The sequence below is a fragment of the Bos indicus x Bos taurus genome, chromosome 5 (genome assembly GCF_003369695.1).
Source record: "Bos indicus x Bos taurus breed Angus x Brahman F1 hybrid chromosome 5, Bos_hybrid_MaternalHap_v2.0, whole genome shotgun sequence".
NCBI lineage: Eukaryota > Metazoa > Chordata > Mammalia > Artiodactyla > Bovidae > Bos > Bos indicus x Bos taurus.
Genome location: NC_040080.1, coordinates 75,738,433 through 75,759,912, shown reverse-complemented (window position 1 = coordinate 75,759,912; position 21,480 = coordinate 75,738,433). Strand labels below are relative to the sequence as shown.

Here is a 21,480-nt window from a genome sequence, read left to right as displayed (position 1 = left end):
GACACCCGCAAGAGGCTCCTGAGTTCCTTTCTGCCATTAAAGTATCATCTGTGTATCTGAGGCAATTGGAATGGTTTTAGTCACTGCTTCCTGTGTATCTGTCCATAGACTCATCTACTAGAACTAATCCCTTCAATCTATTTGTCACCTCACTGTATTACTGTAAGGGATTTGAATTTAGGTCATACTTGAATGGCTTATGTGTTTTCCCCTACTTTCTTCAACTTAAGCCTGAATTTTGCTAAGGATCTCATGATCTGAGAGTTCATGATCTGAGCCAGTCAGCTCCAGGTCTCATTTTTCCTGATAGTACAGAGCTTTTCCATCTTTGGCTGCAAAGAATATAATCAATCTGATTTCAGTACTACTATTTGGTGATGTCCACGTGTAGAGTTGTTTTTTGCATTGTTCGAAGAGTGTGTTTGCCATGACCAGTGTTTTGTGTTGTATACTTTAAAATTTGAAAGATGCTGAATTCGCTCTTATCACTGTACTGTCATAAGCTTAACAGGATAATGTGGTAGACCTAAACTTTCAGGATATTCATTCATTATTTATTGAACGTCTACATGCAATTTATTTATGTAGGCACTTGAGACTTCATATGCCTTCCAGTCTTACATACAACAAACGTAACATATTGTGCTAATATTATGTATTCTTAGCTAAAAAACACTTTAGAAAAAGCAGAATGAAGGAAGACAGTGGGTTCTATTCAATACAAAGGTGAAAATAGACCTCATTAAGATGACACTGTCATGCAGATATCCAAAGCATTCCAAGCAAGGAAAATGGCCTAAATGCTGAGGGAACATTTGCTGTTGTTCAGTCACCAAGTCATGTCTGAGTCTTTGCAACCCCATGGACTGCAGCATGCCAGACTTCCCTTTCCCTAACTATCTCCCAGAGTTTGCCCAAGTTCATGTCCATTGAATCAATGATGCCATCCAACAATCTCACCCTTCGTCACCTTGTTCTTTAAGAATTTTAGAGGAACACACCTGGACTGAAAAGGGAGGCCAGGGTACTTCCCTGGTGGTTCAGTGGTTAGGACTCCAAGCTCTCACTACTGAAAGTCCAGGTTCAGTGGTTGAGTGGCCAGGGAACTAAGACCCCACAAGGCATGTGATGTAGCTGAAAATAATAAATAAAAAGGAGGGCCAGAATGGCTGGAATGCAGTGAGCAGGGAGAGAGGTACTGGGAGGTCTAGCCAGAGAGGAACTAGGAGCCAAATCACAGAGGAACATTTTAAGGACTGAAGCTTTACTCTAATAGGAATGGGGAGTCATAGCAGGACTTTGAACAGAGATATGACAGAAACTCTGACAGCTGTGCCAAGAACAGACTATAGGGAGGCAGGAGCAGAAAGCATGGAGACCTATTAGGAATCACTCCAGTGATACAGGCAAAAAATTAAAGTAGTGGGAGTGGTAATTAAGTTGTCAGATTCTAGATATAGTAGACAAAAAGATTTCTTGCTGTACTGGCCGTAGGGTGTGAGAAGAGTCAATAATTTCAAAGTATTGGCCCTAAGCATTTGAAATGATGCTGATGCTAGTTGCTGGGGCTGAGCAGGTGGTGGGGAATGCACAAGGGTAAAAGAATTCAGCCTTGGCATGTTATCTTTGAGATGCCTAGCAGACATTCCAGTAGAGATGTCTAGCTGCCAGTTAAGCCTCTAGTTGGAGAAAAAGGTCTGATTAAAGTCTAGTAAGGTTAAAATCCTCTAAAATTAAACAAATGTTCTCTGAAACTTAGATTTAAAAATAAAACAGCCTAAAAATCTTTTAGGTTTCTAAATCCTAATTTTAGTCAGATATCATCTGCTTTAAAGACCATCAAAATGGCAAAAAAAAAAAAACCACCACTATCCAGGAGGGTGGCTTAAATATAAAATACCAGCAATTTGTTATATTGCAAATATATGGATTTATTATTCACACCATACACAACAGTTAACAAATCATAAGTCAAACAAAAAAGACAAACTGCAAAGTCTTATAAAAACTGTGTTTTATTTTCAATACAAGATAAATACCATGCTCGTTACTAGTGCAGTTTAAAGGCCAACAATGGCCATATAGCAAACTGCTGAACAGTCACCTAAATGCTAAAGAAAGAAAAGACAGAAAGTAAACATTAAACACAAAATTGCAATTACAATCATTTTAATAAAATGGAATGAGCTTTTTAATAGAAGCTAATATGGAAGTCTATTTCTCATGGACATCAAAAAGATGTGTTTATTTGATCAAATATCACCTTACCTTTTGCACAGAAATTTTATTGTGAAGTCACCATAGAGTCAATAGCTAAAATTTTAAGACTTTCTTTGGCCTTCTGGTATTAGATAAAATTATTTACAAACCGTGGTTCAGTAATTCACGTATAGTGGTAATATGATACAATTTTTTGTTAAGGGCTTTCCATTAAAAATTGTAAAACAACTTTGTAAGGCTGTACAAGGCTGTAAACTACTTTGCTAATATATCATGGAATGAAGAGGAAGGAGGAATAATAGACCTTTTTTTTAAGGCTAAAGTCATCAATGTTATAGATGCATTCCTTAGAACACATTATGATTTACCCCAAAGGATCTTTTCCCATTAAATACCACCTGAGTACTACAATTTTCAAAGTAAAAAAATAAACATGAATTCACCATTTTAAAATAATTTAACTTACAAATGCTGGGAAGGATTACGCAGTAACAATGAGACGAAAAGAACACATCTTCCAAATGAAATGTTTCCACTAAAGGCAGGGTCTGTCCAATTATGAAACTGATGTAAAACATTTACATCTATGGCAGGAGTTTTAGGATACTCCCACATGAAAAACTCTCTTAAGTATTTACTGTCTGCAGATACCGTTTCAAGATTTGTGTGACTTCAATTAAACTCTACTTAATATTTTTAAAAACTCCCATTACAAGAGGCTAATTAACATAGCAGGAAGTCTTTAAAACATTAAAATCTATATAAACCTAACCAAGTGTTTATATGTCCCATAAAAAACCATAATAGCTGCACATTCAGAGTGAATACCAACAACCTGAAACTTTAAAGAAATTGGTTAAGACAAACCTAAATCAATCCAAACACAATACAACTGCCTATTGAGTATTTATAAAACTTCATATTACTTCTTTCTGATTCCAAGAAAGAAGAGTATAAGAACTTCCTCCCAGAAGCCTAGACATTTTAAAACACATTTTCTATTTCAGCTTACAATTATTTTAATCCTGAATCTTTTGAAATCTCTAAATCAAAAATCTCACATTACAAACACAAGGAATGCTATATTTAAGGCCACATCTTAATAAATTTATAATTTTTGGTTTAGTGTTTATTAAAAAATTAGTCTAAGGCTTCTAAGAGTCAAGTTGCTAAAAAAATAAAACACATACACCAGTGTTTAAACTGAAGGTTAATGTAGAAAACAACAACACAAATACTGCAGAACAGAAAAATAGAATGTTTGCTACAAAAATCCCACTTAATATATTTCAGCACAAAAAATGTCTAATGTGTACAATGGATAAGCGTGCACTTAAAAGTACATACAACTACAGGAAACATTACAGATGGCCATGGGATGCAAACGAACTTAATGGATAAAATTTAAAAGGCAGTTATATGTAAAACAGCTAGGATCTCAATACTGTGTTCTCAGTAAAGAATTAGAACATAAACTTCCTCTTAAAAAAACAAGCTAATGCTTAAAACACAAAAGTGAGGCCATCTTACAAGATACAGAAAACACAATGATCATTCAGGTATGAAAACCAAAATGTCGAGAGCACTGCAACAGAAAGTCTTGCAGTAGTATCTCATTGTATAAAACAGTATGTATTTAGGTTATTGGCACATTTTAACACATAAAGGAAAAAAAGTCTTTACCATTCCAATTATTTTCCTCTTTCACTATAAAATGTTATACAACATTGATTAAAACCGCCATGTTTATTTTAAGAACGGACCATAAACTAGTAGAAAACAAAGTAATAATCTCCATAGGAGAATTAACTGAAAATAATACCTTAAGCTACAATCCATAAGTTTTTTGTGAACTCCAAATTGTAGTTAACTGCTTAAGAATATTCTAGGTAAATGGGCTAAATTATGATCATTAGCCACTGCAACTTACTCCAAATCTTGCTTATGAAAATCGACAAAACACTCACAAATTTATACTGGAATATCCTTTCCAAAACCTATGTCCTTTAACCAAAAGCACATTCAATTCAAAGGGCTGCTTCAGAAGTAATACCATCTAGGTGCTGTATCACTCATTCATAACTTTACCAGCTAAAAGGAATGTGACTGCATAGCACTAATAAATGCTATGGCTTAAAATTAAACTCAAGTTTTGATTTCATAGCCATTACAGTTATTATTAAAAAGAAATAAAAAAGATCTCTGGGACTCTTTTTTGGTGTCCATGTAAAGATGAATCTCTTTGGATTATTTTTAACATTAAAAAAGTTTTCAGTAACATCAGCCCATTAAAAAAGGGGGGGGTATGAAGAATAAAACAAAGCTTGCATTTTCACCTTTACTGTTATACATTCATGTATCAGATAAAGACTTTGCAAAAACTGGTCAAATCTAAAGTTATTCCCTTTTGATGACACTTAAAAATAATAGACTAACAGCAAACAAGTATAGTACACTCACATTGTCTGCAACAAAAGTACGTAATGAGATCAGCCAAGCGGGGAGAAGAATGATATAGAATGAGCAATTTAAAGGGTTCCACTGATAAAAAAAAATGAAAACATATATGAAGGATTTAAGTAGTATAAAACTTCCAGTTTTCATTTCAAATTCAAGCACAGTTAAGATTTTTATGATTCCATTTTTAAACTTTTCAGAGAAAATTGTATCCTCATGGACATTTACTTACCTTTTAAACTATTAACTAATTCCCTTGTAATATTTATGTCCATACTTCTTCGCATTACGGCATTGTAATATTAAAAAAGCTAAGAAATAATAAAAACTAACACCACCTATACACAAAGCAAGAAAACTGATTTTGATACAACTTTCAAATGTTAAAAAGCCAACTGCATTTTCAACAAGACAGAACACTTAAAAAATCATTTCTGAGAGCAAATAGTTCTGATGAACACCAGTGATTCCATGCATTTACCCTAATCACAAAATGTTTTAAAATAAAACTGGCAATATTTGGAGCAGCTAATTCTATAAGAGCTAGTACGATGGTGGACAACATGAAAGTGAAGAACTGCAGTTCTCTGGAGGGCTTCTAAGGTTGCACGTTATGTTATACCAGGGTGCTTCAACTAGCACTGTCCTAAAATTTAGCTATACTTTAAAAATGTGTATTATCAGAAGATCTCTCAAAGATAATTAGATTTTAAAAACATTAAAAACAAGCTTAAAGGTTTTAACTCAAATTTCTGAAGCAGTGATTCAGAATGACCTTCCTAAACTGACACTCTGCCTATGCTGATTAAGAACACATGCTAGCCAGGTGCTTTTAATGTGGGCTCATATGCAAGGCAGGTTTGGAAAAAACCTTTGATTAACTAGATAATTTTAGCGTGAATTAAACAGACTGCATGAATACACAGAACTCCTTAAACTGTGGAGACAGGTACACCTATAATCTCCCATTACACATACAGGAGAATACAACCCAATGTTAATAAGCCTCACACCCTTCAGAAGTCTATTTTCTGTAACTGGAAAATAAAACTAAGGCTTTCTTTACTCACATTTGTCTGCTGCACGGCTGCCTATATTTACATCGCCCATGGCTTCAAAAATAAACCATAAGCACTATCAATATAAAATAGCAAATAACCGCTGCATCAAATCAGAATTGTCAAAATATTTCTTCAATGCTAGCAGTTTACAATTAAGCGTTTCAGTACATGTGTCTTGTAATTAAGCTGCATTACTATAGCAAATCACGTGTAGGTTTCTACTAAAATGTTAAAATCACAAAATCTTTGTTGACCCCTAACACAATGACTGGATTGCTATGTCGTGAAATTTCAGTTTTTTACAAGTTTACATACCATTCAGCAAAGTCACAAGCTTAACTAGGTAAAAACAGCTAGAAAAGCAGAATATAGAAATATTAAATATCCAGGTAATCACCTATTCTAATATCAAAATCAAGGGCAAGAGACACTTAATTAGTATGTTTAATTCACTGAACGCAAGATTAGGTTGATGCATATCCAAAAACGCTATTGCAATGTTTTTTTTTAACGACAGTATAAATGTCATAGTAACATTATCTTTAGATATTGCTGAACACAAGACTTTCCCTGAGGTGTAAACATCAAATAACTTGAACAGCTTTACACATCAGCCCCATTAAACAGTTTATTACAACACTACATCTATTGTAATCAAAGTGGTGCTGTTTACAGACATTATCATATGAACATTTTTTTAACAAGAACAAACTACTATAAAACAAGCATTTACTTGACGTTTTTTTTTTCCAATTGCTTGCACATTATAATGGCCAAATGTATATAACCAGTAATAAAGTTGCAAAAGCTTTAACTTTTTAAATCACACAGGTTTCCTTCAAATAAAACAGTTAAGCAACATAAAAAATAAAAGTAGAGCTACTGGTTACCATTTATGCAGATTTGCTTTATTCAGATCTATTCCTGTTCATTTTATCCATGAATCCTTACAGGTTCAGTTCAATCACAAGAAGCAAACTGCTGGATAAGCGTCATTTTTCCAGAAGACTGTTTTGTCTTGGAAGGTGTTCCTCTTCCTTCAGCTGTAATGTGTCAAAATTTATGATGTAGATTTTGCTATTCCCCATAATACACAGAAAAACGCTGGCTTAACTATACATACACAGTCGTGCATCTACGTCACTGTTACGTATTCTAACACAAAATAAGATAACTGAAACAGTAGCTGCCTTTGTGATGGAGAATGCTCCCAATTTATGTGATGATTAAAAGAGACATTCTGATTTCCTTCTTCTTAAGTATTACTGCCTTATAAATTTAATGACTGAAACAAATGAAATTGTAGCAGCTACTGTTTCTGTGAAAATGGAAACATTTGTAAGTCATTTTCTAAAGTATTCATACTACAAAAATGGAAAATGCCTGTATGATTTTAATGTAAATATTTCATTCATCCACATAAATTCTATATAACTCATAAACAAATGAGAACTGAATATAAATGCAATAAATTATTGTACAAATTAGTTGTATTTGACAGTATACAGGAACTTCTGCAAATATAAATCAAACGGACCTCCATGTTACAAAACTTGTAAATATAAGCTCAGTATGCACATGTAAATAAATATGACATTCACGTACAAATCTTTAGACATATACAAATTTATAACAGTACTGTCACTCTATTTCACCTATATCAAAATATCTAATGTATATAAACTAAACCAAAACAAGCTAAATGGGAATCTACAAATTTCATTGAAAATTCACAAAAAGGAAAAAAAAAAACCCAATAAATGAGATAAACTAAAATTTTTGGAATACATAAAAATGCAAACTTCAGGTAGAGGTTCACAAAGGAAACATATTCAATTAATGTGATATTAGTGACCACTGAAACACCAGTTATTTGAAATATAAATTCCAAGAGAGCATGTCAATAATAAGATGATGTAAGAGGCAAAAGGGCACAATGTTTAGTGACAGTCTTCCATAAAATTAAGAAAAATACTCTTTGCTCTACAATTAAGAATAATTAGTATTCTGTCACAACTAACTATAAATTTTCTTTCATGTCCTTTCCTTCTCAACTAGGGTGTAAGCATCTTAAGAGCATCAATACACATACTCACATTGCCTAGCAGTAAAAACCTAAATTTTACAACTGCAAAGAGAAAAGCAGACACTATAATCCTGAAACTTTTGAACTATTTTTATTTGCCCTTATTTTTCATATAGATACTTAAGCCTTTTTTAATGCTAACTTTTATTGTACTTTATCTTATGTTGATAAAGCTTTTGGTGGAATTATTTCATGGAAAAAATCTGGAAGATGGCTGGCTTTCACATATCTTTACTACTTTTCAGTACACTTAAACAAACTGGTATTGAAGCATTAAAGAGAGACAAGGCATATATTCTAACCAAAAAAAAATTAATAGGAAATTCACAATTCTTACTGTAAGAGAACGCTATCGCCCTAATTATTCTGTCATACTGAAAGGGTTAATTAAGAAGGAAAAATTAAGTCACAATGAGCAAAACAAAAATACCCAACCCTTCCAAAAACCATATGGCATATTCTGCAATTTTATATCATTCTGAATGGAGAAGTTCTACTACTTTATATGTAAAGAATCCTGTTTGTGAAATTACAACATGTATCTTTAGGATGAATACATTTATTGTTTGCTTTAAAGATAAGACTTTTACTACTAATAAATCTCTAATTTTCACCATACAGACATAAAATCTGGGGGATAATCTGACAGTTTTTATTTCTATTTCTAAACACTTTACATGTATCCATTTGGAAATACAAATTTTACAATCTCAAAAAAAGGCAAAATTGAAGGCAATACAACCCATTTCCAATAACCCAATTCCATATTATAGTCTCAAATTTCTAGGCAGAAATCTACATAAACAAAGATATAAAAAAGAAGCTTAAAAGTAACAAATACATTCAGTGGTCATATTTTCAGAATACCATGCAGTCAAATCTATAATGTCAAAGCTACACAATGTCTTGCTTTAGCTATCAGTTATAGAAGGAAGATCTATGTAAACAGATGTAAAAAAAACTGAGACAGATGGAATCTATGGCTCTTTAATGAGTATATAAAGTGATCACTAAGTTAAAATTTCAATACAGAGAAGCACCTGGATTTTGAGATAAACCCAAGAATGATGGTGTGGGTAGCCTATCCCTTCTCCAGGGGACCTTCCCAACCCAGGAATCAAACAGGGGTCTCCTGAGTTACAGGCAGATTCTTTACCAGCTGAGTTACCAGGGAATCCCAAGATAATTTAAGATCAAGTCAGTATTAACAACTCAAATAATGAATGCTTCTGTTAGAAATTTATCCAAGAAAATGTACTGGTATCAGGTACTTCATCTTTCTATGAAGTAACTGATCCATATTAGATATGGATCTTTTACAGGTTTTCACATTAATATACTGAATTTGAAGGATTCTAATTTATTAACTCAGTATAACAAAATTCACTTTTTATCTGAAAATTTCAGAGAGGAATGGAGATGAGGTGGGCAGAAGACAGAGAAGTATCTAAAACAACTCTTTAAAATCAACATCCCTTCTTGCATTGACTAGAACATAGTACACAAAATCTTGCTTATGGTAGATATTTACAAAAAAACCTCCTTACTACCAAAACATTTTGTACTTTCATCTTTCCACTTCTAGAGACAGTACTTACCTCATTTTAACTAAAGAATTTTATTACACTATGAAATATAACATGACTGCTGCTCCAGGCAGTCCACTAAATGGCAGAAATAAACTTCACAAAGAAATACTCATCTTTGCTCCAAAATCTGACAAAATGGCCATTTCAAAATAAGCTGTGATTTAGAGTTAAAACATGCTACCACCAAGGCATTATATTAGTAAATCTGGATAGCATACATGACACCCTTACTCCTTTTTTGGTTATTAGGCTTCTTTTAAACAATGGTAACTGTTCATTCTAATTAAGTATTTATTCAAAACAATCTCACAAACTAAACCAATGGTAGCAAATTTTACACTGAAATGAAGGTGAGAGATCAAGGTGACTCACATTGGTACTGATTTTTTTTTTTTTTAAGAAACAGGGAACATTAATTATTTGTAAATAAAACCATATTCTTAAACCACAGTGAGCAAAACACACTACACATACATTCTAGGGATCACTTACTACCTTATTTTCACTGCAATTAACATATCTGTGTAGTCACACAGGTTTTGCTACTTCTACTAAAAGCAAGGAAAATTAAAAGTGAGAGGTAGCATATCCAGATGAAGCAGTTAAAATATATGGGGAAACCATAAACACAGGGATGGGTAATATTAGTGATCTCAGATGACCTAAGAATTGCAGAAATAATTTTTAAATCTCATCACCACCGGTATCATTCATCAGATAATTAGAAGTACTTAATTTTCAACTAAGACTCAAAGTAACACTAACTTTTAAGGAGATAAAACATCTTAACATTTAAAAAGAACATTCGATTCTTTCGGCTTTTTTGGTTTGTTTTTCCCAAATTAATGCAAAGCTAAAAAACTGAGTAAGGAATGTAAAACACCCTAAATCTTATACAATGACAACAAAATCTAAGATCATAATATTTATGATAGGAGAAGAGAAATCATATAGCAAAGGAAAGAATAATTATTTAACCTATACCCCATACATGATGTTTAAAAATCTAATCAAAGGAATGGATAATGATTTGAGAATGTGTCAAGTCATGTGTCGGGGAGAGGAAAAGCATGAATAAAAAGTATTTTTTAAAAATCCTTTCATTACTCTTCAGTATACAAACAAAAGCAGAACCATTAACAGAAATTTGCTGAACAGGGTTGTTCCCAACAAGTAATAACAGAAACATGAAAGAAAATAACTTTGAAAATAAAATTATTTCTGTAAAAAGCATACAATATTAAAAACACTGAACTACTTTTGTTTTGCTCAGAGTGGTCTGAGAATTGAGGCAGAAATTACAGAATATGAAGCACAATGTATTTACATGCTGAAATTCACAATATTGATATTCTCATTAAAATATTATATATTTGAACTTAGATATTAAATGCTTTTAGAAAAACTAATACATTTTTAAAATGAGAGAATGCAATTAACATTACCAACAGTTCAAACACAAAAAAATTAAGATGGGACAGACATTAACAGCTTGCCAACATCATTAAGTTTCCAGTTAAATTAAGAACTTGCCCTTTTAGCCATTGATCACTTTAATAATAGGTCACATTATTGTTTTATTTGTATACAGACTTAACAGTGACATTCACTTCAGCTTCCAAATTACTCTTATTCCATTTAGTCCATTTAAGGTTTACATGAAAGTTCAAAAGGACTCATATTTTAAAACTTCTAAAAAAGGTCAATAGACCTTATTTTGATGGTGATTAAATATGAAAATATTTTTATTTGCTTAAGAAAGTTTTTCACTTGGATATATTTAATCCCAATTCCCCCCACCCCATTTATTCCATGTCTACATCAGCAATAAATACTTTTTGGTATATAGCAAAGGTACAATATTCCAGGTTAACAAAATTTTTTGCACTGGAAATGCGTATGTAAAATTTTGCTTGGATGAAGGCACATAACAATATTACAACTCAATTCTGATTATAATGTACAAACAAAACATGGGAATTTTGGTATGGTACACATCAGCGATTAAGAAAAAATGCCAACAATATTTAGTTTGCAAGTTAAGAATTCATAGTTAATGTCTGAATGTAATGAAACTCAAACCATGATATAGTTAGGTGTACCCATTACTGGAATGTAATGTTAGTTAATTTAAGGTATTTAAAATTAACAATGGGCTTTTCAGAAAGAGTTTACCTATCTATCTATGCTAGTTTAACTAAAACCAGTAAGAAAACCTGTTAATTAACTTTGGATATAAACTGGTTCAGAATGCCCCTAATGGGCATGTTCAGTCCTGGAGAAGACTGAAAAGGTATGCAAGTTCCATTCTCATGACTTCAGTAACTAGCAGCTTATTGGTAACTGACAAAGTCTAAGTAAAAATATAACTTGAAGGACCTGTATCTTACTTTAAATGAAATGACTGATGAACATTAAGCATTTCACTAAGGTGGCCATAACTCACCTAAAGCAACTGATGAGCACTGGGAGTTTTTTTTAAGATGGGATTAGGCCCATTCAACTTGGGGAGAGGTGGGGGACTACATCTAAAAAATCTAATGTTTAGTTTTACATGACACAACATTCAATTCTTACATCCAAGAACAGTATCAATTCCAAAAAGCTTAGTTTTAAAAGTAAAAAAAATTTTGCCTTATATTAAAATAATGTTTTGAAAATCGTATTAAGTTCTATAATACAGTACATGGAGAACTATTTTAAAATTACAGTTTGATATATATTCAAGATGCATATTCAAAATGCAAGGAAAAGCATTCAAACTTGCCTTTCCCTTCAAAAAGCTCTTAAAACTGTAAATAATGATAACTTATTTGTAAACCACAAAAATAAGACTTACATTGCTTGTTTTCTAAGTAGTATTACTTAAAAAATGATCTCATTTGCTAAAATATATCTACTTTACTTAAAGAAACTGCTATTCTGTCACAGAATTACACACAAGTCTTTGGTTTTGCCCATAAGAATCTAAACACTAACAATTACTGAATTTTCAAAAGTATTTACCAATTTTAGTTATGGAAAATAATCATGTAAAGAGTAGTAACCTATAAGGGATTTGTTTTAGTCTAATTTAATTTGGATATGCCACCAACCTATGAAGAAAAAAAATCTGTTTACAGAATAACTTTTGTGTCACATGCACAAGCCTTATAGTGCCCTCTTCCCACTCTTCACATGAATAAATGCTGTTCACAAATATAAAAATAAAATTACACGTGAAAATGAAGTATAAACAGACAAACTCTTCCCGCTTTATGAAAAATGTACACAATAGTTTTAAAATACAGAAAAAAAAAGACACAATGATTATGGTTTATGAATGAAACATCAAAGAAGATTACTTCAAGGTTATTCTAACCTGAGATGTATGATTTGATACAGCTTAAAATTCTCTATATGGAATACTTGAATTCATTTTAACTGAGTAACTTTCTTATCTTCTTTGCAAATCAAAGAATACTGTTTCTTTTCTTTTAAAAACAAAGCCCAGATGGCAGGAAAAGTGTCTTTTCTTTAAAAAAAAAAAAAAAAAACGTTTTTCTCAATGCTAACAAACCACCTTCCAACTAGCAACAAGTGTCAGATTGTCTATAAAATTTTTAGGGATAAATAAAGTTAGTTCAAGGAGAGAAACTTTAAATTTATTTTTTGAAGTCCAAGCATATTATAATAAGAATTAACTCCTATTTTATACTTTAAATCACATGCAAACTATGTATGTGATTAAGAGAATTCCAATTTTTAGATTTTAGAAGTAGACAATGAGTCCTCTTGATTATTTTCTTGCTTTCTTAGGATCATTAACAGTCTGAAACCTAAAAGCTGTAACTCAAACAAGCAATATTTAAGGATAAGAGGTCAAAATGTTTACCTGTCATTACTCACCTGTCATTTACCTCAGATGATTCCAGAAGATTAAACTCAGAACAAGTAGTTGGACGATATAAAATGTGGGTATATACTGTATAAACAATAGCCTTGGAGTTATAATTACTATTAATAATAGGTATGCTAAAAACAACAGGAACAAGGAATACCCACCTTCTAACGATGACGATACTCGCGCTCTCGGTCACGCTCTCGATCCCGGTCTCGGTCCCGGTCCCGGTGTCTCTCTCGTTCTCGGCTTCTCTCTCTGTAATAATCATCATGACGATCTCTACTGCGGGATTTATGACGCCGACTCTTTTCTCGTGATCTACTATGATCCCTTTCTCTTGATCGTTCACGTCTTCTAAAAGAAATTACTGGATTAATGCTCTCCATAATTAGCTTTAAAATTTAGTATTTTGATGTTTAAAAATACCCAAGGCAAAAAAGTAACTTACAAATATAGTTTAGACTAAAATATCCTGAACAGACAATAATGATTTATCAACTCAGCAACAACCAAGAACTGGAAATCCCATTTTAAAAAATATTCACCTAAAAATTGGGAACCAGACACATCATGGCAATACATCATATCATCTATTATAACCAGGAGCCTAAAAGAGACATGCAATATTTACTGAATGAAAAGCAGAAAGGTAAAGTAGAGAAAATCTCATAGAACTTGTATTTTAACCAAAAGAATACATAGAAAAGTAGTTTTTTAGAAATAAAATTCATGAAATCACTCAATACACAATGAGACTTAACTACTTAAAATTATCACCCATTACTGTAAACATGTATGTAAATATTAATCTTACATTTATAACTAGCCAAACCATGGTTCATCGTAAGTGCTACCCTGCTAAGAAACTTTCCAAAGAAATATATACATATGTATGCTTGGAGGATGGTAGTGCTGAGAAGCATGGTGGGACGCAAAGAAGAAACTTAGTAAACACGACCACTAGAGAAGATTGATAAATTATTCACACTGTTATTTAATAAAGAGAAACGCTGCATGAACTTCCTTTAGAAACAAACAAAAAACAGGTACGTTAACCAAAGTATGTATCTTAGAAATCCTACTAACCTAAGTTCTAAAATTCACAATTAGGAAATAACTGCCTATTAGTTTAATCCCTATTTTGTATTTCTGCACCAGGCAGCTCAACTTAGCAAACATTATTAGGTGTTAAGCTTGTGACCAAGGTAGAAGTTATTCTGGACTTAAAAAGTTAAAAGACTATGTAAGATACAGCCTTTAGCTATGAAAATTTGTTCAGATTCAAAGATCCTTAAACCGGGTCACAAAATTAATAATTATAAAGTTGGGGACCATGACAAAGACAAGCTCCTTTTCCTAGCTTAACGAAGATGACTCTACCACCTGGTAAGTATACTAAAGACCTGAAAGTATCATGTCAAGATTAAGCTTTACCTTTCTAAACTATGTAAAATTTCAACGTTAGCAGTAATGCCAAAAAAAGAATTGCCTAATTTAAAAAAAAAAACCCTAAGAAATGATCATAAACTCTCTTGTTCAAGAAATACTTATTTAGCACCCATTCTCTACATCATTACCAACACAGTAATCAACAAGACAGGTAAATAAGACCCCTCCCATTTTTCAATGTGTTCTACTGAAAAGAAATAAGAACAATAAGTAACAATACTTAACAACAATAAGAAAGAACAGATTGCAAGAAGAATTATTAAATAAGTAATCAGAATAACCTGGGAGAAGACCCCCTCCTAGAGGGGGTCTTCAATCCTAGAAAGATTGAATTGAGAAAAGAACAAGGAACAGCTATGTGAAGAATCAAGGAAAAGGGCTCCCAGTAGAAGAAATACCAAGTGTTAATACAGAAACAAGAGTTTCAAGAGGAAGAAAAGGGAAACCAATATTGCTAGAGAATAGTGAGCAAGAGAGGTACATAATGAGGCAAACTGTATCATACTGTTTACAATGTTTACATTTGCATTATTACATTTATTCTAAGAATGTGACAACAACTGAAAGCCTTTGAGGTGTTTTAAGCAAGCAAACACCTGACATTTATTAAACAACAACAAAATCACATTAGCTGCTAAATAAACAGTAATAAGTAAAATCAAAGTCCTATAGAGTCCCAAACACAATATTTTTCTCTATTTGCAAAGCAGCAATTTTATATAGACATGAGACAGGAAAGTTTTACCTTGATCCAGAACCATAAGACTTGGATTCAATTCCATGCAGGCAATCTTGCAAAGAGCTAATAAGAACTTTGCAACGATCATCAGCAGATACTTTGGATTGTTTAATTAAAGAAATTGCAGTTACCAATGTCTCAATAGCACTCCCATAATCACCTGTGAGTGGAAAGAGAGAGGTTTAAGTCAAACAAATTTTGTTTTCAAAAATATCACCTAACCATTTGAGGCAACCATTTTAAAAAAGCAAAGCACTTCAAAATGATTATAGACGATGTCTTAATTTTTTCAGTTTCATCATTTTGGGAAAGGCTTTAATGTACATGAAGTTTGTTATTGTTATAGCTGTATGAAACATGTGATCATTTAGTAAATATAGGAATAAATGAGCTGCCTTGAGGCCCCTAAGCCATTAAATGTCAGGGCTAATACTTAAATTTATACCTAAAATGTTTATATTAGGGGTATTTCACTACACTGTGACATACAGTTTCCTTCAATGCCTTTTAAATATAAGATAGATAATGATTGGGAAATATAAAAATAACTACTACATGTAGATGACCCATCTTCAAAACTGTACTTAAAAGCTTTGGGTCATGCCTAGACTTCCCTGGTGGTACAGTGGAAAAGAGTCTGCCTGCCAATGCAGGGGACACAGGTTCGATCACTGGTCCAGGAGGATCCTACATGCCTCGGAGCAACTAAACCCACGCGCCACAACTACTGACCCGGGGTGCTGCAACTACTGAAGCCTGTGTGCCTAGAGTTTGTGCTCCGCAGCAAGAGAAGCCACCACAGTGATAAGCCAGTGCACCGCAACTAGAGTGGCCCCTGCGTGCTGCAACCAGGGAAAGCCTGCCCACAGCCAAAACAAAAATCATTTTTTAAAAGTTTTAAGTCATTCCTAATAACATAAATAAGAAATATGAATACAGAGAGAAATATACAAACCAGCACTGGCATCAGACACAGCTCTTGAAATAGCACTGCTTGAGATTGCCCTATTTCTATTCATGATTTCTTCAAACTCAGCTTCACTCAATGGCGTTCTTGCAGTATCCATTTCCCTATAAAATCAAAATAAACCTTAAATCATACTCAAAATTCTAAATTAGTCATAACTGTGTAATGCAATTCAAATAACTGCTTTTGACAAGTGCCTCAGAGCTAACAGTTATTTTCTCATATTGAAATATACTATTTTTCGTACAGAGCAGGTGTATGAAAAATTCCCTTGTACAATTATTATCTTTCAGCTGAAATAAAAGTAGCAACTTAAAAATATCTTTCTGGAGGTCAGAAATGCTATATCTACATAACTGCAATAAAATATTTTTAGTCATACAAAACCATGTAAAAAATTGTTTTGATGTCTGTCTATATATGTATGTATATCTAAGCAACCCTACACAAGCCAGGGCCAAAATCTGGTTTCATTTATATTTGGATCCTTTAGGCACAGAGCCCAACTCACAACAGAAGAATAATAAATGTCTAACTAATAAAATTTCAGGAGGAACAATATCTTAGACCTATCTTGTATGCCCCACTGAATCCCCAGGATATCTGGCAAATAAAAGACCCTCAGTACCTACAAATATTTACTGAAAAAAAAGTAACAAAATCCCAAGATTTTCTAAAGCTGCTGGACAACTTAAAAAATTGTGACTACATGTGTAGTACAGAAAAGGTAAACATTTTGCCATCTTAGTTATTAGTTACTAGGTAGGATGCTGAATCAAGGCAAGCAGAAGCAGTTCATTCAGATGAGATGAGGAAGAGCTAATACAACCTTCTGCATGTTTATAAGGTATTACTGTTATTCTCAAAACTTTATAAGCAGTCTAACCAAATTACAAGTTTTCCAACATCCATGTATGATTTCAGATAAATTCTGTGACTCATACCCATCCTATTTCTTTAAAAAAAAAAAAAAATCAGTTTTCTCCCACTTCCAATTAAAAATTACTCAATAATAACCAAGTATATATACACAAATATTTTTAGAAAAACTGGTACTACAGAAATTCTATTATGTTAGAAAAAAGACATGCAATTCAAACTAAACTTACCAAACCAAGCCACCTAACCCACTCCCACACAATGAACACTTAACAGATAGGTGCTCACTGGATTTAAGTTGAATAGAAGAAAAATTGTGCTACCTTCCTAGATATAACATTTCTCAAAAGAAAACAAAGTATTTCAGGCACAATGTCTATGGATAGATAACTGTCAGAAGACTTTATCTACAACATCAAATTTATTTCCCTGACCCTGTACCCTTGTATGAAATTAGGCAGATGCTCAAATCCATCCCTGCAGTACACTGTCAGACAAACTGAAATACAGAATAATTCAAAGATAACAGTAAAAGAATATAAAATCAAGAAACTGAAGGGGACAAATTCAAGTAGTTTTTAAAGATTAACACAGCTCTCCAGATTACGATTTGAGCATGGATAGCTTTAAAAGTCGGAGAAGGCGATGGCACCCCACTCCAGTACTCTTGCCTGGAAAATCCCATGGACGGAGGAGCCTGGTAGGCTGCAGTCCATGGGGTCGCAAAGAGTCAGATATGACTGAGCGACTTCACTTTCACTTTTCACTTTCATGCACTGAAGAAGGAAATGGCAACCCACTCCAGTGTTCTCGCCTGGAGAATCCCAGGGGCGGGGGGAGCCTGGTGGGCTGCTGTCTGTGGGGTCGCATAGAGTCGAACACTACTGAAGCGACTTAGCAGCAGCAGCAGCTTTAAAAGTACTTTAGTTTCCATGCAGCTTTTCTCTAAGGATGGCCATTAACTATTTTAATTCCCATAAAGCCTGTGTTTTACAAGTCTTTGTCTACCCAAAGATGTTTATAAATTATTTAATGTCCCCACTTTAATTAAAAGTTAGTAATTTTGCTATACAGGACTCCTGATAAGCATGAGATACTATCTAATAAACTGACCTAATTTCTAAAACAATGAAGAAACTTTAACTTTCTATGTAGTGTCATCAATGGTAGATGAATGATACTGATGTTAAAATTTTAAAAGTAGCTTGAGGATCCCATTAGCTTGCTTCAGGATCTTTATCAACCTCTTTTAACTTAAAAATGACAGAAATAATGTGACTTGCCCTAAAATCACAAGCCTGTGGAAGTGGTAGAGCTGAATTATTCCCAACCCTGTTCAGTATGTTTTTCACCGTATCATACTGCTTCTTGTAAGAGAAAACATACACAACATTATGTATCGGGAAAGCTCCTAATTTTTTAAAACTTCACAGACAAGAGTGAAAAATAGCTTTTGCAGATCAAATATACTAAGTCTACTTTTACAGACGCATACTAACTTACCTCCCAGGAGGCCCATAGTCACCCCTATCATATGGCGGAGGCCGGCCATATGGATCTGTTGGTGGTGGGCCTCGGCTATCTGATGTAGGCATGCCGCTGTTAGTTGGTGGAGGAAAGAAAGCTGGGTTCACATGTGGAGCTGGCGGTGGGGCCCCTGGAGGTGGTCCAGGAAGATGCGGAGGAGGAGCGAGTGTAAGGGGTGGCCCAAGAGGGCCAGGTGGGCGAGGTGGAAAGGGGCCTGGAGGTGGAGGTGGTCCCTGTTGTGGAGGTGGTGGACCAGGAGGGGGGCCGTAGCCTGGAACTGGAGGTGGAGGACCAGGAGGAAGCGGACCCAATGGAGGCTGCCCAAAAGGCTGTCCAGGAAAAAGAACTGGTGGTGGAGGGCGATCTCCCCGATTAGGAGGCCCAGCTAAAGGAGGAGGCAGAACCTGACCAGGAGGTGGAGGACCTGGCGGACCGGGTGGGCCTGGAGGACCTAAGGGTGGGCGTGGTGGAGTCTGTCCAGCTACAGAATAAAGGGGGGAGAGAGAGAGAGAGAGAGAAAAAAAACACACTTCAATAAGGTGTTTTAATCTTCATGCCACAATTATACTTTTAAAGCATAACTCATAGACCAAGACTCTTTCTCTTTAAATGAAACCCATACGGTAAACGCTATACTAACAAGTTACAAGGATGAAGTATATCCTTACACATTTAACTAGCTCAATTTAATGCTTAAGAAAAACTACTGAAACAAAAACTTTAACAGATTACAATGCTTAGAGATAGTTTCCATCTTTCAGCATACACACACTTCTTACAGTGAAATCACCCACCTTATAGTCTACTCTGATGACAAGCTAGAAAGTGAAACAAGGAAAAATGGTCTTGAAAGGATTTTTTAAGAGGTAAGAAAATAAGACGGATGTAAATATTCTATATATAAGTCAAGCAAGTTTGGAGAAAAATAAAGACCTTTTAGGCCAAAAATGGGTAATTCCTCTATGCTGTGCCCCATATGCCATGGAATCCTAGTTTCCAGGAACAAAGGCCGAGTTCCTTTAACAAGATGCTTGATCAAATTTCCTGGATTCCAAAAATAGCATAACAAGGAGAGTAAGTCACATTAATAATGCATTACTTGAAAAAGAGAGAAAAGGAAAAGAGGTATTAGGTAGACACATTTTATCCATGGCAATTTAAGAAAAATTTTACCTGGAAAAGGTGGAGGTGGCCCTCCTGGTCCTGCTGGCCCAGGAAATCTGTCCCCACCAGGAACAGCCCCTGGAAAACGGCCCCGTCCTCTACCACCTTGTGGAAATGCTGCACGTGAACTGCCTCCCGGAGGACCAGCTTTACCTTCCCCAGACATTTGTCCTGATTGTGTAGCTGCAAATATCCAAATACTCATAAATAGCATTTATTAAAATAGTTATCTGATATGTAACCACTGTTAGATATTAGAAACAACTCTAAATCAAAGTTTATGTATACTGCTTACTAACTTCCAGATGCCTTGGGCCCGTCCAAACTACATGAGAAGTACCCATTTAGGAAAACCTTCACATCTATTTAAATTCTTTTGAAGTCTCAAAGATCTAGGCTTAAATGTATTTCTGATAAACAAATAATGAGTTACTTTCAAAATACCAGTATTCTGCAGCAGCCAAGACCAAAATTCTCTAACAGAAATCTAAATTTCAGTAAGTATAAATCATTCAAACTTTTAAACATTCATCAGTTAAGTTTTAAGTGCTAGAACATTAAGAAAAACAACCACTCAAATTTCTATTAATTACATTATCATTCATTTCTCTCTTTAAGTGATAACATTTTTAAGTATATAATGGCAAATCTTTTCTATAGTCACTTTACCAAGTGGTGATAGGTCTTGGTGCCAAGCAGAAAATCAACGAATACTTTCTGGTTATCAGTAGTTTCTCCCCAACCATAACAGACATCCACATAACTTTCCTTCAACCTAAGGATTAGAATGTAGTTTCTTCCTTTCTTTAGGATGGGAATGACAGGATAAGAATGGCAGGGCTATAAAACTTGCACACTGTTGTATAATGTTGGGTCTGTAACATTTAGAGAAAAATGGGCATAGGTTTCCAGTACACGGAACCAGTCATAATCAGTAATTTAAATCAAACTCAAAGCATGGATTTTCTAAAATGGATTCTCCAATGAACTAAATATAAATATTAAGATGACTTCTCCAATACAACATATAACAAATGCTAACAAGACTGGTTAAAATGCACATCTTTTAATAAAAGCCTCTGAGGGGGGTGCTTACTTTTCCTGGACTGCATTTCAAATTGACTCAGGAACTGTTTATTGCATGGAGTTACAACAGGATTCTGACCATGAAGCTCTCTCTTAGGCAACAGATCCATTAACTTTTTTGAGGATGCTTCAGATCCAACACCAACAAGGGCAAACCTAGAAGGTGTTTAAAGGGATGTGGGTAGAAAGTGAGGAGGGATTAACTGTTATTGCAGTTATTAAAAATGAAATGATGTGAATTTAATTTTACCTACCAAAAAAACCAAAATATTTCTTAGAATACAATGGTCACACTTCCACCTCTAACTTTTTTTATAATAACACATCATATTATTCAAAGTGTACAGAATTCAATGCTTTGTTTGTTTAGTAT

At 33.9% G+C, this 21,480-nt stretch overlaps 1 protein-coding gene across 8 annotated transcripts in view; it reads right to left on the bottom strand.

Moving 5' to 3' along the window:
• Positions 1 to 1,997: 1,997 nt before the first annotated feature.
• Positions 1,998 to 21,480, bottom strand: part of CPSF6 (cleavage and polyadenylation specific factor 6) — a 32,426-nt gene continuing 12,943 nt past the window's right edge. The window contains exons 4-11 of one of the 8 annotated variants that reach the window (XM_027542507.1): positions 21,118 to 21,263; positions 20,031 to 20,204; positions 19,791 to 19,901; positions 18,834 to 19,338; positions 16,440 to 16,555; positions 15,491 to 15,644; positions 13,458 to 13,650; positions 1,998 to 13,377 (exon numbers count right to left, since the gene is read on the bottom strand). In XM_027542507.1, the coding sequence (XP_027398308.1) occupies positions 13,461 to 13,650; positions 15,491 to 15,644; positions 16,440 to 16,555; positions 18,834 to 19,338; positions 19,791 to 19,901; positions 20,031 to 20,204; positions 21,118 to 21,263 (1,396 nt within the window). In that variant the 3' untranslated portion in view covers positions 1,998 to 13,377; positions 13,458 to 13,460. Of the gene's footprint in view, positions 13,651 to 15,490; positions 15,645 to 16,439; positions 16,556 to 18,833; positions 19,339 to 19,790; positions 19,902 to 20,030; positions 20,205 to 21,117; positions 21,264 to 21,480 lie in introns of all 8 variants that reach the window. The other 7 variants (XM_027542506.1, XM_027542509.1, XM_027542512.1 and 4 more) reach the window with 7 other exon arrangements.